The 14,831-nt window shown below is 49.7% G+C and overlaps 2 protein-coding genes across 2 annotated transcripts in view; one reads left to right on the top strand and one right to left on the bottom strand.

Annotated features, from left to right (window-relative positions):
• Positions 1–486: 486 nt before the first annotated feature.
• On the bottom strand, positions 487–9,186 carry LOC135809837 (probable citrate synthase 2, mitochondrial). Its single transcript, XM_065323270.1, has 11 exons — positions 9,042–9,186; positions 8,785–8,823; positions 6,895–7,002; positions 6,507–6,595; positions 5,573–5,690; positions 4,742–4,996; positions 3,256–3,516; positions 2,867–2,968; positions 2,007–2,123; positions 1,615–1,707; positions 487–1,125 (listed from the first exon to the last, which is right to left on the bottom strand). The coding sequence occupies exons 1-11, from the start codon at positions 9,087–9,089 to the stop codon at positions 955–957; spliced, it is 1,401 nt and encodes a 466-aa protein (XP_065179342.1). The 5' UTR covers positions 9,090–9,186; the 3' UTR covers positions 487–954.
• A 588-nt stretch (positions 9,187–9,774) lies between these two features.
• Positions 9,775–14,831, top strand: part of LOC135809835 (uncharacterized) — an 11,606-nt gene continuing 6,549 nt past the window's right edge. The window contains exons 1-3 of the mRNA XM_065323269.1: positions 9,775–10,355; positions 11,795–11,835; positions 14,084–14,151. Coding sequence (XP_065179341.1) covers positions 10,062–10,355; positions 11,795–11,835; positions 14,084–14,151 — 403 coding nt within the window. The 5' untranslated portion in view covers positions 9,775–10,061. The remainder of the gene's footprint in view (positions 10,356–11,794; positions 11,836–14,083; positions 14,152–14,831) is intronic.

Raw genomic sequence — 14,831 nt, 5'->3', positions numbered from 1 at the left:
CTTTTTGAATTGTTTGTACGCATCGAGTGAAGCTAGAGAGCAGGATCTAGGAGAGATGCGGCATGGGCTGGGCATCAAATCCACAGCATTACACAGCCTCATATATTGTAGCAAGAGTTCATGAACTCTTACTTGTAGCAGGGACAGGGAGTGCTCCCTGGCTGTAAATGCATCCACGCTTAGGCACGCGCTCACACACGGTGTGGCCCGAGCTGTGGCACTGACTGAAAGGGAACATGTGCAGCAGAGAGGTCATCGTTGCCATCAGCTGTTGTTGTATCCAACACAGACTGGGAGTGTTGAGCCACCTCCACCATTCCTCCACCTCCGGATTGGGAGTGGGAACAGCAATGCTACGTACGGCCTTATCTGCTATCACTCATGCACACCATGTGCCATGCAGACCCCCATCGCAAGAGAAACACAGAGATCTGCACACACATGCACACACACATGCACGGAAGCTGCCACAGAACACATCACGGATACACGATGGAGCGTTGCACAGCACCGCAACACCAAGAACGACCTGACAGTGGAAGTACACGCACAACGAAATCTTCGCAAAAAAACGTACACCCTGTCTGCAGGGACAAACAGAACGCAAGAGCAACACGCTCTCGCATGCAACACACGGAGGAAATAAGCTGCTTAAATTCTACTCGGCACCAGCACCGGCTGAGGAAGGAAGAGAGCGGTGAAACTCAAATACGGAGCGGAGCAGGGGCGCGGACAATCGCAAGTGTGCCAAGTGATGGGTGAGGAGAGAGAGATAGAGGCACGGCGAGATACAAAACATGATCACGTACAATGCAACCGGAAAGAAAGAAGCTACAGCAATGTATACGTCGGCGACATGACAGTGAGCGACACGCTGGATAGCCGCGACGCATCACGAGGATGATGTAATTGCATGTTGATGATGTCATTGGATACGGATCACGACGTCATCGTCTAGTTGTTCTTAGCGTTGACGAGTTTCTTGAGCCCAATGGTGCTCATGCTCTTGGGCCTCTCGATGGGCAGACCGAGAGCGCGGTCCCAGACCAGGGAGGAGAGGACGCCGAGGGCGCGAGACACTCCAAACAGAACGGTGTAGTACTGCATCTCCTTCAGGCCGTAGTGCTGTGTGCGGGACAGATAAACGAAATACAGACAGACACGGACAGACAGACAGACATCTTTAGTTCTACGTCCAGGTTTCAACACACTGTCCTTGGTCGTCCTGGTCTCAGTCACACCAAAAGTACATAATCCCCAAAAGTGTCCAACTGCCTGCACAACCTCTATACAGTGCCGCGAAGGCAGAACTTCACATCTGGAGTTGCACACTCTCGGGGGCTACTAGCATGTACTCTTGGTCATACTGAAGCCGTTCCCTGGCAGCACATACAGGCAATGCACTTCGCTGTATTTTCGGTAAGGCCATTCCATTGACATCCACCGCAACAAGAAATTTATCACAAAAAAAACCCACAGAGTTTGCTCCCTCTTCCAAGTCACTCCCCGCAGTGAGAATACATAGTGCCCCCTGTCTCTCTCTGACACACGCACACACACACACACACATACGGAGCAGAACAGAGCACAGATTCCAGAGCAGGTGCACGGTACCTGGAGTAAGCAGCCGCTGTGTGCATCCACATTGGGCCACGGGTTCTTGACCTTGCCAAGGTCGGTGAGGATCGGCGGCACGACTTGGTAGACCTGTCCATCAACACAAGCACACACATACACACAAGTACATTATTATTGATAATATTTTCAAGGATTCTCCAGAGGCAAATGGATGCCTATCATGAACATGCACACAAAATACACACCCACACAGTGACAAAAGATATAGGTTTTCAGAATTGGCACAACCAACAGGAAAGCAACAAGTCAGAGTGGTACATGCCAGTACCACCAAGCCCCCTCCCCCCCCCCCCCCCCCCCCGCAACACCCACCCAATTACACCTTGAAACACTGACAATACACCCACCCAAACACAGGCGTTACTGACCTTGGAGACGAGGTCGAAGAGAGGATCGTCGGGCAAGTGCTTGAGAGCAAACTCGCGCTGGCACGTGTAGCGCGGGTCAGTCTTGCGCAGCACAGCGTGTCCATATCCAGGCACAACCTGAACACACACACACAAACACACGCACAAGATAGATTTTTTGAATGGAACACAATGGACATGTGTGAAAGATGGAGCAAGGAGTGGACCCAAAGAAATTCACAGTTCGCACGATTTAGTTAGGCTGAGCTGTCTGCATCTGCAGGAACGCCACCACCCTGAAGGATCAAAGGCGTAGACGCAGCTCCTAAAGCGGCGGGAGGTAAGTAGACCAGACCACCAGCAAAGTGGTCAAAGACGGAAAATCCCATTCACCGCATCCATGCTTCCCACGTGCTACGCCAAGTTCCCAATTAGTTGTAGGTCGCAGCACAGCTTGAAAAAAAACCCATCCACTTCCAAGCAGGACTCAAACCTGCTACCCTCTATGTTGTCTATCATGGTCTGTATAGACCATGTCACTAGGGCTGCTGCCAGTGAATGAAACAAGAAAGTTCCAATGAACCTACAGTACCATGGCATTCGACAAGGCGGGCAAAACCAACCATGGACCATTTGACGCCCATCGCCGGAGGCGATGATAGCGATGCTACAGCAGAAGCCATAGCAACTTGGCGGCGGGATTGCACCATTCAACAGCTTGCAAGGCTGAAGAATTGACCGCCACTATTCAGCCTGGTCTACACCGCACAGCTATGAAGTGGCCTTTTTCTGGCCCGTGAATCCCTAAACCAAACCAACACCCCCCCCCCCCCCCCTCCCCCCAACACACACACAAACGCACACACGCACGCGAGACTTACTCGTCCAGAAGCTAACGTGTCCTTGACGTATTGCGCAACATCGGCATCGGATGGGCTGCTTCCGAGCTTGGACTGCATTTCCGTGATCCACACAAGCACTTCCTAAAAGGTGATTTGACACACAAAAATAGCAGAGAGAGAGAGAGCAAGAGTGAGAGAGATATAGTTCTCAACCTACGACTGGACAAGACAGATGGACAGGGGAACAGACCCACCCCCCCCCCCCCCCCCCCCCCCACAACAAGCTAATAGTAGCTGACGCGAACTAGCTACAAACCAGAGCAGCCCATCCACACATTACACGGACCAGACCAGACCAGAACAAACACCCACTCACCCGCCCACAAAAACACGCACACACTGACCACACCGACCAGTCCACACCGTACCTGGTTAGCCAGTCCGTGCAGGGGGCCAGCCAGACCGCACATTGCCGCACTGAAGCTGAGGTAGGGGTCGCTGAGAGCCGAGCCGACCAGATGGCATGTGTGTGCACTGACATTGCCACCCTCATGATCGGAGTGGATGGTCAGGTAGAGGCGCATCAGCTCGTGGAACTCGGAGTCGCGGAATCCCAGCATGTTGGCGAAGTTGGCAGACCAGTCGAGGTTGGAGTCGATCGGTGTGACGTCTCCGTCCTTGTAGATCACCTGGTGACGTGTGCAAACAATACAGACATAGAGACACACAGAGAGAGAGAGAGAGAGAGAGAGAGAGAGAGAGAGAGAGAGAGAGAGAGAGAGAGAGAGAGAGAGAGAGAGAGAGAGAGCCACACAGACATATCAGACCTCAGACCTCAGACATGCCCATCGCGAAAGCGATGATAGCGAACAGCTATGTTAGACATAGCAACTTGTGCTGGGATTACACCATTCAACAGCTTGCAAGGCTGATGAATTGACCGCCACTATTTTTAGCCTGGTCTCCACCACACAGCTGTTTGAAGTGACTTTTTCTGGCCAGTGAATCCCTATTTTTCATTTTTCCATTTTTTTTCTACACACACACCACACCACATACTCCGGCATACACTGGCTGTATCAATACACACACACACACACACACTTACACCTGTCCATCGCTGAAGCGACGATAGCGAACAAGCTACGTTGCAAGGCCGATGAATTGGCCACGATCAATTTTAGACACGCACGCACAGACAGACACACACGCCAAAACAGTGAGAACTGAAAAGTCCTGTCTTCCGTTCTCCAGTTGAAAGGCGGCTGAAGCCTTTTCTTGACAATCATATGCAGTAGGCACTTTCTCGTTCAATAATGTACCTAAAAATAAAGCTTGCCAGCGTAACCTGTTCGAACCAGGTCACGTGATGTGAAGTTCTGCCGTCGCAGCACTGTATAGAGGTGGTGCAGGCAGTTGCACACTCTTTGGCGGTTATGTACTCTTGTTGATAGCCATTAACAAGATAGGGACTCGGGTGGAGAGCCAAGGATAAATTTATAGAAAAGAAAAAGGACCAAGGAACTACAAGCTCGGTCAGTGTCGTGCAACGTTATTGCATGAGCTGATTGTTGAATAACTGCTGGTGTTAGTGGGCATTACAGCGTAACTTGTAGTTCCTTGGTCTTTTTCCATAAGCAAGATGGTCATCTTTGTTCTGGATGGACTGTAGACGAAAACTTCTACGGCGTATGCAGCGGTACTGTACCCACTATAGACAACATCAGCAAAAAAGATAAAATTCCACATTCAACCACCCCCTAGAATAAAGAGGGTCCGAACCGGGGCTTTCCGAATACGGTTCAAACGGTCGCAGGACCGGGACTCCGCCAACAACCGGGTTATGGCTGTAGTCAGGAGAACTGTGGGTCCTCTCCTTGTAACATGCCGTCGAAATCGAAAACATGCACCTACCTTGTAGATGAGCGAGGCGACGGTGGGCAGCTTGGCGATGAGGTCCATTGCGTCCTCGTAGCAATGCTCCCAGTATGTACTCTTGTGCACACCCTCGCCGTAGGCTTGTGCAAAGCGACTCTCGGACTGCAGGGCTGCGATGGCCGCGGAGAACTGGCTCATCGGGTGCAGCGTGGACGGCAGGTTAGTGACGAGCGAGACCACGTGCGGCGGGACGGAGGCGCGCGACGCCCACTCCTGCGACAGAGCGCGGACCTGCACGTGTGTGTGTGTGTGTGTGTGTGTGTGTGTGTGTGTGTGCGCGCAGAACATGAACAGACACAACAGGACAACAGAGACACAAAACGTGAGACACCACACGGAGAGTCAAAGGGGGCTCATGAGGAGGAACGGAGGCGAACGATGCCCACTTCTGTGACAGAGCGCGTACCTACGTAAACACCTACACGTGAACACACGTGTGCGTGCAGGAGATGAAAAGAAACAAGACAGACACAGCGCACGGAGAGTCAAAAGGGAGGGGGGCACTCCTGTGGCAGAGTGTGGACCTACATGTGTACACGTGTGTGTGTGTGCAGGAGATGAACAGACACAAAACATGCCACATCGCACGGAGACCGGGGATACATGTAAGAGACATTGACCCGGTAGATTAATTTCAGCAATGGCAGTACAGTGAGTGCAGAGGCCAGATTGCAGCAACTGGGATGCCACAAACAGCCATCAGTCAGCTTTAAGTGCAAACGCCAACCACACTTTTGGATGTCCACAACCAGAGGCAGTGAGCACGCACGCACGCACACACACAGAACACGTGGGTATCCACTGTACCTGTTCGGTGGTGGGGACCTCGCCGGTCATCAGCAGCCAGAAAAGACCTTCCGGGAGGGGTTCTCCTTCCGACTCCATGCCAGCAGCGCGGGGCAAAAGGTCCTGGCACTCGGGGATGCTGTAAAAAGGACAAACACACGCACACATATAATGGTCAGAACACCGCATCCACGAAAACGGAACACCCTGCGAGCCGAGCTCCACGACATGCAAAAACCGGCGCTTGGCTTCTGCCACACCAGCATACAGTCATTTTTTTTCTTTTTCTGTCATGGCATGGTAACAAGCCATGTACAAATTTCAGAACCTTGAAAAAAGTTGTCACCTGAAGAAAATCGATTGATCAGCAAAATCCAGTTCACGAATAAAGGCTCGCCTCATATTTGTAGTTGCAGACAAATTTTCGGCCCGTTCAAATTTCAGCCTCCCGGGCTAAAACACATTTCGGTCGCAACGAATTTTCGGCCTGTACTCGTACTGCTGCTGCCTGTCACACTGAATCTTGCAGAACCAATTTTCGGCCAAATATGATCAGGCCGAAAATAGCCGGAAATAAATTAATATGCGGCGAATATGTGTTGACTTAGAGTACCGGCCTGTACTGTGATCTGGGTATTTCCCTGCATGGCAACTCCCAAGGCTAATGACTCGGCCTGAGCCAAATCGTAAACACAACTGCAAAAGAAGGATCCAAGGGTGAGATTCAAAATCCAGCACCGCTATCTTTCCGGGACAGTGCTCTACCGATTAGGCTACCGGGGATCACACACCCGCCCGTTGTTCTTCCTTGCTACACTGCTTCCCGGCCTCAGCAGGCCGTGTCCTCACGCCGTACCTACTCGCCTGCAGTGCCCTACCGACTAGGCTACGAAAGATCACGCACACACCCGTGGACCCTCACTACAATACAGCACCGCACGCAGCCACGGCTTACCTATAACCACGGAAACGAATGCCCTCGTCGGCATCCAGGACGGAGGTTTCGCAGACCATGCCCTTGATGCCACGCATGCCACCATACGCCTGCAGACAACAAATAATAAGAAGTGCACACACACGCGTCCACACACATACACACATGCACGCACAGGTGTGCCGGGTAAGTGACAAAAAAAAGAAAAAGAAAAGAATGAAATAATCGTGTCCGTTTACGAAGGGAATTCGCGACGGCAGTGAAGGGATACGTCCCACAACCACTCAGCCGTGCGGCTACCCACAGTCAACTGGGAACTAGTGGCCAAGCATAAGGGTACATAGATGCGGCTAATGGGGCAAGTGACAGGACCAGGCAAAACAAACAGCAGCAAGGACGCACTACATACCATTTCGACAGTGACATCGCCGATCTTGGTGCCTCCGAATTCCTTACGGAACGCCTTGACCTCCTGCTGCTGAGCTGGAATGATCTCCGACAAGCGGGCCTTCAGTCCCTACAATATGTGCACGTGGACAGACAGAACACAACACACAAATCCTGAAGGGTTAGAGCTAGAAGGACAAGCTCAGCATGCTAACAGCTTCGCCTGCAGAACGCCGTTAGGGGCCATCTGACATAATTTTCACAAAAACTAAAAAAATTAGTGATGACTCTTCTCCACCCTGAACGAAAAATATATTGACTTGCCAGCTAGAAGGGATTGATCATTCAACTACCAATACCGTAAAGTACCGCCAGAGCGCCCCGTCTCGCCAGAGCGCCCCACCTTGATTTTACAGCCAAGGGAAGAAAATCGTATGGCACAATGCTACTAAGTTTATACGGTGAGAACATTTTTGTACTAAGGTCACACTCGGCATGTTTTTATGTGGAGCTCGCATCCACTCGAAGGTAAACTGGATCCATGGATACGGATTGTCTGCATAACGTGCAATGTGTGTAAAAGGTCCGTGTCGTATGACCTACAGACAGGAAACCACCTCCACAAGACGACCACGAAAAGACGAGATGGTGGGGCGCTCTGGCGGTACTTTACGGTACTTTCAAAACAATACTCTCCTCGACCCACCCACGAAACTTTTTTCGTTTCGTGTAAAATATTGATAGGAACGGCGCTTTGATGTCCACCGTGAATTCATCCGTTCCCGTAGATCTGCCATCGGTGAGTATGCATGGTGCCAGCGTACAGTAGAGTCGTGTGCCCAAGAACGTTGCTTCCAAGGGACTAGCCTGGGACGTTCTTAGTTTTCAGCAATCTGGCAGCGTTCTTATCGCACGTTCTTAGAAACAATTCGTACTGGATCATTATGTATCCCAAAAGCTGCCGGAAAAACAGCACCGCCGTTCTCATTAACTTTAGGCTGTGGCGTTCTTAGCATTTCAGGCTGGACGTTGTTGGGCTCCACGTTCTTCAGCGCGCGACTCTACTGTACATAAGTCTAGCGTTCACCACTATGTTCCGGCTGAACCCAGGGCGCAGAAAGACTTTGGCCTCTAGCTGATACAACGATGTTGGCCAGAGAGATCCAACCTCATGAATAAAGTAGCGCCGCGTTCGAGTGCACAAGCCAGTATGTGTAGTGCTAGGGCTGCGTAGTGCACAAGCCAGTATGTGTAGTGCTAGGGCTGCGTAGTGCCCGGCAACGCTATTTTATTCATGAGGTTGGATTTCTTTGGCCAGCATTGTACAAAGCGGAAAACGTTGTACCGGTTTTTGTTTTGTGATTTGCGTGCACAGATCAGCTCGCACATGGAATTGTTTGCGATTGGAGTCAATTACACTCGTCTTATTAGACCAATTCCATATTTTGCATCGGCTTCCCAGATAAGAGGAAACCGAGTGTTGGGTGATGGATGATGCTAATGCTGGGTGCAGAGCGTGTATCCATATCTGCGGAGGGATGAGCACACTCGGTCCCCCGGTACGTATGGGTGATACCAAGAGTTATAACCCCCCAGAGTGTCACGATTACTTGGGAACAGCATAGTCCGCCATAGATGCATGGTGGGTTCCGGGACATCTCCAGGACTGGTTACGTAACATTAATAATATAAAGTCAAAGGTCATTTTTGCATTTCAAGCTCCCAATCATCAATCAATGAATAACACTATACACTAACAGTCTGGAAACGAATTCAGAAAGGATAAAGTATGTGCTCCTGATCCACCACTCAAGATCTGCTGCGCCATCACCGACGGCAATGAGTAATAGTATTGGAGAAACTCGTTTTCGCGTTGACAAACAAACAATAAGAAATACGTCTTTGCACGTACCGACACGTCGGATGAGGCTGCGCGCAGGCATGCCGCCGTCTTGGAACGGTTGGAGAGAAGACAGAAACACGGTTATACACAAGCCACGGGTATGGGTACAGAGGCAGGCACACGCACAGAGCAGTCAAGTCAAAAACTGGGTTGAGGTCAAAAACGGAATTGCATTGAAAAAGTGCTCGCCGCGAACTAGGAGAAATCAGCCAACAGCCACCCACAAGACGTAACGCCAAGGACGTTTCCAAATATATGCAATTTACCTGTGAGGAAAGAGCGCAGCGGCGCGCAAAGGAACTGAGGCTCAGCATCTTGAATACCACCGACGCACAGCCAAATTGCCAGTTCGATGCTCAAAAAAAGCAACACTGCCGAGGCTTGGTCAATGTGGTAAACCGTAAAGCACATGCACACACACACACACACACACACACACACTGGTCACTGCATGCAGTGGAGCGAAAGGGAACCCCCAAATGCAAGATCTGCGTCATCACCATCAGTGCATGCAGTGGTGCAACGCAAAACTTTCACCTTTTCACCTTTTGAAGTATTTTAGTTTTGTAACCATCCTACCGCGCCGTCGGTACGCGGTGCCGATGCCCGCGCCCGGTGCACGCTGGAGCTGCTTCGATGCTGGTTGTTGATTGTGCATGTGCGAGCACTGACCTTTTCGCGTTCGGCTTGCACGCGCGCGGTTTCGGCGGGTCATGCCGCTTCTCAATCTCAGTTCGGCGGATCGGATCGGGCTGGCTGTTGACGGCCATCCATGTCATGATCGAACCAAGACTGTACTCTTGATCGAACTGATCTCAGCTCTTCAGAAAAACGAAGCTCCTCGAAAAGTCAAAGAGTGACAATTCGAACGCGCCCTAAAACTCATGCCATGGCACTTGACAGCTAGCCCCCACTTCCCTGCCATGCCAGAGCAGGGACTGAGGCAGCAATGCCAGTCAGTATTGAGGGAGTCGACGACTAGTCGACTCTGTAAAAAAAGGCGGTCGGCTGTCGCGTGCAGTATCGGATCGGGGATTCTGGACAGGATCTGGTTGCTAATGCTAGCACTACTGCACTGACATGTTCGGCCGGTGAAATGGCGAGTCGCCGACACTCGCAAGACGCAACCTACCTTCAACTAATTACTTACTTCAATCATTATCATCGGTTGTGTCGTTGAAGGACAGCTGTCATTATTGTTTTCGCTAAATTTTGGTTTGGTTGAGCCGACATCGGGAGCTTGAAGTACTCGTCGTACCGGTTGCCTAGCTAGCTGTGCTGCTGAAATGGCCAGCTCTGCCAGAATCGCTTCAGCTGCTCGACGACCGCTAAGTTTGTCGACAACGTCGGCGTTCCTTCGGAGTCCGGCACGTCGAGCAGCTGCATCGCTAACGTCGACGGCTGCATCGTCCCAGGTCCGAGGCGTGCATACTAGCTGCACGGTGTCTTGCTGTGCGCAGGCATCGACAACACGAGGGCGGCCTGGCGCCGGTGTGGGGCGCACAGGGCCAGGTGGCAGCAGCAGCAGCAGCTACCGCGCTGCTCTACAATCAGTATCCGGCAGTGCGCCAATGAGAACGGTGAGCCGAAATTTACGGATTGTGTGATTGATTGATGTACAGTGCTGGCAACTGAAATCCGACCCCCTGAGCGGTGCGCTCACGTCGCAAAGACCCAACACGGGATGGAAAAACTACGAAACAAAGACCGCTAGAATGTGAACCCACCGCTCAGGGGTCGGATTTCAGTTCCAAGCACTGTAGGTTGGTGCATGCTGCAGTACATGCAAACCTGCCAGCTTCTATTCGCCGCTTTGGTAGGGAGATCTCCGTCCAGGTTCGGCTACCAATACTAGTAGGGAGGATCAGGTCGCCTGCCCTGCTCAACATGTAGGCGGGGCAAAAAAAGGCATGCCGTGTAAGCACGTGGACCATGCATAGGGACAGAGTGTCAAACACACCAACGAGTCCACCAGAGTATGCACGTCGTGTGCTGTGCTGCTCAATTGAATCCGGCCGCGTCACTCAAGCACGCGCCGGGCGTTGTGCAGCCATAGGCCTGCAGACACTGGGCTGCGATATGGTGAAAGGCGCAAACTTGACTCGCGCGCGCACGTAGTAGAGCAGAAGCGGACATGCATGGTTAGCATACTTGCGGAAAATCTTTCCCGAGTAGGGAAGTTTTCTTTGTTGCGAGATAGGGAGATGTTTCACTGAAAAAGATCAAGTAAATCGGGAGATCTCCCGCCTGGTAGTGAGGTTTGGTAGCGTTGTACATGCTCTGACTCTTGTTTCACAGTGTTTGTGTCATGGCCGCCAGGGTTAACACTTGAAGGGCTCCAATTCAAAAACGTGATGTAAAGACCTAGCCGGAGCTTTTGCGTTTTTTTTGTCACGAAAGAATTCGTTTTTCACCGCGCGGACATCTGTGTGTCGGTTGATGCTGCAGTGCAGACCGAAAAAGAACAAATGAAAAAATGCACTTCCTGAAATTTCCACAAAAATGGATTTATCTTGTTTTGAATTAGAGCCCTTCACTTGTAGGTTGCAGTTACCAGACAGTCTTTAGATGCTATTTGTCAGCACATTCTTATCCAGCGGCCTGATTTGTGTGCCATGCTGAAGACAGTGCAGTCATGTTCCTGACTGCAAGGGGTGAAACACTCACCCACAGGGGCGTAGCAGCCGGTCCAGCTTTGGCCAGACCACTTTTTTTTTCAACACAATGCCAAAGGTGCCCGGAATGCATGATTTTGCACCCAAATTTCAATTTTTCCCGGGGAGAAGCCCCCGGGCCCCCTCCGGCCGGACCACCTCCAACAGCGGTGCTACGCACCTGACCCGGGCATAGTAAATACAACGAACTCAGAGGCGGCTGGATTTCACTCACTGTAAAGAGTTCAGATAAATCGCACTTACCCGATCCGCACTCTTAAAATTTGGATATCTCATGCTCAAAATCAAGCATGTATGACTATAGTGTTTTCGTCTGTTGATTTGTGATTTTGGTGTATGAGCAGATGGCAACGTCATGTGAGCGGATGAACACAGCGCCAAACAGGTAGGTCGCATTATAATTGCTGATGGCGATCGGGTCCAGTGTCATGAATCATCATTATGTCACCCTATGATGTCACCCTATGATGTCACCCTATGATGTCACCCTATGATGTCATCCTATGTGACTGGGTAAGCTCCTAATAGGCTATTCAGACTATGGCCAACTGTGACCACGTTTCTACGACTCAGACGTGTTTGATCAGAGATTGTGCATAATTATTTGAAACACGACTGCATCACCATGGAAATTCAAGATCAGACGTGACTTCGGCCATAGTCTGAATCGCCTAACAGTTCTAAGCGGTCTTACCCAGGGCAGGCCCACTGCAGGACGGCCGGAAGCAGTTTTTGATTGGTCCAGTGGTTTCACGGCCTTTTATACTTTGTGTGTGATATGGCGGGTACACACGTCCTCCACAGTAGGAGACATTTGCTGGTGGCCAAAAAGTCGGTACGGTGATAACCTGACCAACCGGACCGGTTCAGGCGGGCCTGCACTATACTGGGCAGGGCAGGATTGTGTATAGGACACGTACGCGAATTGTGGCCAGCGTGTCGGGGAGGTCTCTTTCACACTTGGCCTGACATACACACATTTTCTTTGTATTGTATGGATTTAGTTGAATTCGATAATCTCAACAGTGTACAATGTACGACTTGGGAATATTCGAATGACAATACAGTAAAACCTGGTGTAAGCGACCTCTGGTTTTAGCTACCACCTGCTCTTAACGACCGTTTTTCCATGCACCGACAGTTCTACACGGACACTGTGGGACCGGGTTCTAAAGACAACCTGGCTTTAACGGCCGCTTTTGCTTGCACCGTGGGGTGGTCGCTTAAACCCGGTTTTACTGTGTACATAAACATAAAAGTGGAATAAGAGCCTGAGAGTTTGGAAGCTGTGTTACAACTCAGAGTTTCACGTATTACTACGATCATCAGGCAACGGTTGCCTGATGATCGTAGTAATACGTGAAACTCAGAAGTTGTAGTAACAAAGCTTCCAAACTCTCTCTTGTGTACAAGGCTCTGCCCTACAGTCCATTTCAAAACTATAGACGCGTACCTAGGCAAAACCCGTTATGCCAGCATCCATACCACATAAAATCTATGATCACTTTGTGCATAATGTTTTCCAAATTGGGCGTCTGTTATCCAATCATTTAGAAACTATATGAGAGCAATTGTGGAGCGGACCTGAGCAATATCCCGAAAACTATTCTCAAAACGTTCCAGCCAAATTTGAAAGATTTCAAAAACCCTACGCGTCTATAGTTTTGAAATTGACTGTACATGGGTATTGAGCACTCTTCGGACAGTGAAGCAAACCACTTGACTACGTAAAAGTGGGATAATGAATATGTACTGTTATACATGCTACAGCTAATCGTTTTTATCGCAAGTTGCGGGACAGTCCATTCATCGGAAACTGTCCCGCTGGCTTTTGTAAGTCGGATTTGGGCCGAATTGAGGATCAAAAGCCCACTTTAAATCTCAAAAATCTCGGTTTTAGATCTGCTTCTCCCTACATTTTGCCACGGCATACCTGTCCTAATTTTGTAAAACCTGGCTGAATTTCTATTTCGCTGTTCTTGGACTTTTCTGGCCTCAAATGTTGCAAGGAGTAATTGCACGGGTCATACAATGCAGGATGTACTGTTGTTTTCACGATATCTACAACTATGTGAGAGCGACACCAAAAAGTTAGGGTGCCAGTTTCCAATGAATGGACCGTAAACTAATAATCTAATATGCAAGTAAACAGGAAATAAAAGCTGAATAAATACGACTGCATGACATTGGAGATAAGCACCAAGTAAACACATACAACGCATGCTTCATCCTATCCAGCAAGCAAGCATTGATGTTTAAGTGTGCACATAATATGATGCGCATTGGGATGCGGGTGCTTGCATGCATTCTGCAACACACTTCCTTAATATCAAAAAAGCATTCTTTTTAGACCAAAGAGTGGTATATTTGATAACATTTAATAACGATAGAAATATTACGATACTTCTCCAGACGTTGGTTCTTTATCCACTGACGATGTTGTTCAGAACAACGAAACGTCTGGAGAAGTATCGTAAAAAATTTCTATCGTTATTAAATGTTATCAAATATACCACTCTTTGGTCTAGAAAGAATACTTTTTGATATTACAATGAGAGTGAATAATCAACGGCTTGTCCACCAACTCTTTTACACTTCCTTAAGTTAACTCACGTCCCTCTCTTTTCTCTCAGCGATCAGTCCAAATTTCAGGGGTACGGCACGAAGAGCAAAGACTACGTTAACAAGGAGGCGGCCAAAGGTAGTTATTATTATCATTAATACTTTTTATCATTATAAATTCCCGCGTTGACGTGTAGCAGCAGTATGCTGCAACCACAGCTTCAGTTATGCTGAATGGCTTGGGTGAGAGGCCGAGAGGGGAGAGAAAGCAGCGAGGCAATCAGCAACAATTGAACATCTAATATGTGACAATCAGTGAACATGAAGAGAAACAAGTTACGTGTACATGAGAGGTAGTTATAGTGATAGTCATGTGTGGAGTGGCGGTTGTTGTTGTTTCTAATCTTTATTCTCGCGATGGCCTGTGGCCAGCAAGCGGCAATAGACTGTGGTTTACGTCACACGGAAGGTGTTTGTACTGCTTGATTTAAAGAAATTGCATGAGTAGCAGTGAGCAAGTTCCGCGTACGGGTAAGCGTGGCTCGTGCACGAACAGATTGAGTTTAGCAGCAGGGATGAGACCTCTTGCCTAACCAGATTAGCGATTGAGTATCGCGTAACGTTGATGGGAGGCGATTGAAGTAATGGAGAGATTTATACCGAAGGGACCCCAGGCAGCGGTCGGTTCTTGCAGTTGGCAAATGCCAGGTGCATGGGGTATCGAAAGCCGTAGCCTGCATTGGCACTCTGGCTCCTTTCGGAGTGGTGTGGTCCGTGCGCCGGCAGCCAAGGGCTACAGTGGTAGTACTGTAGTGTTTG

Source organism: Sycon ciliatum, chromosome 2 (genome assembly GCF_964019385.1).
Source record: "Sycon ciliatum chromosome 2, ocSycCili1.1, whole genome shotgun sequence".
NCBI classification, from domain to species: Eukaryota; Metazoa; Porifera; class Calcarea; order Leucosolenida; family Sycettidae; genus Sycon; species Sycon ciliatum.
The sequence above is the reverse complement of the archived record's forward strand: the minus strand, read 5'-3'. Positions and strand labels throughout refer to the sequence as shown.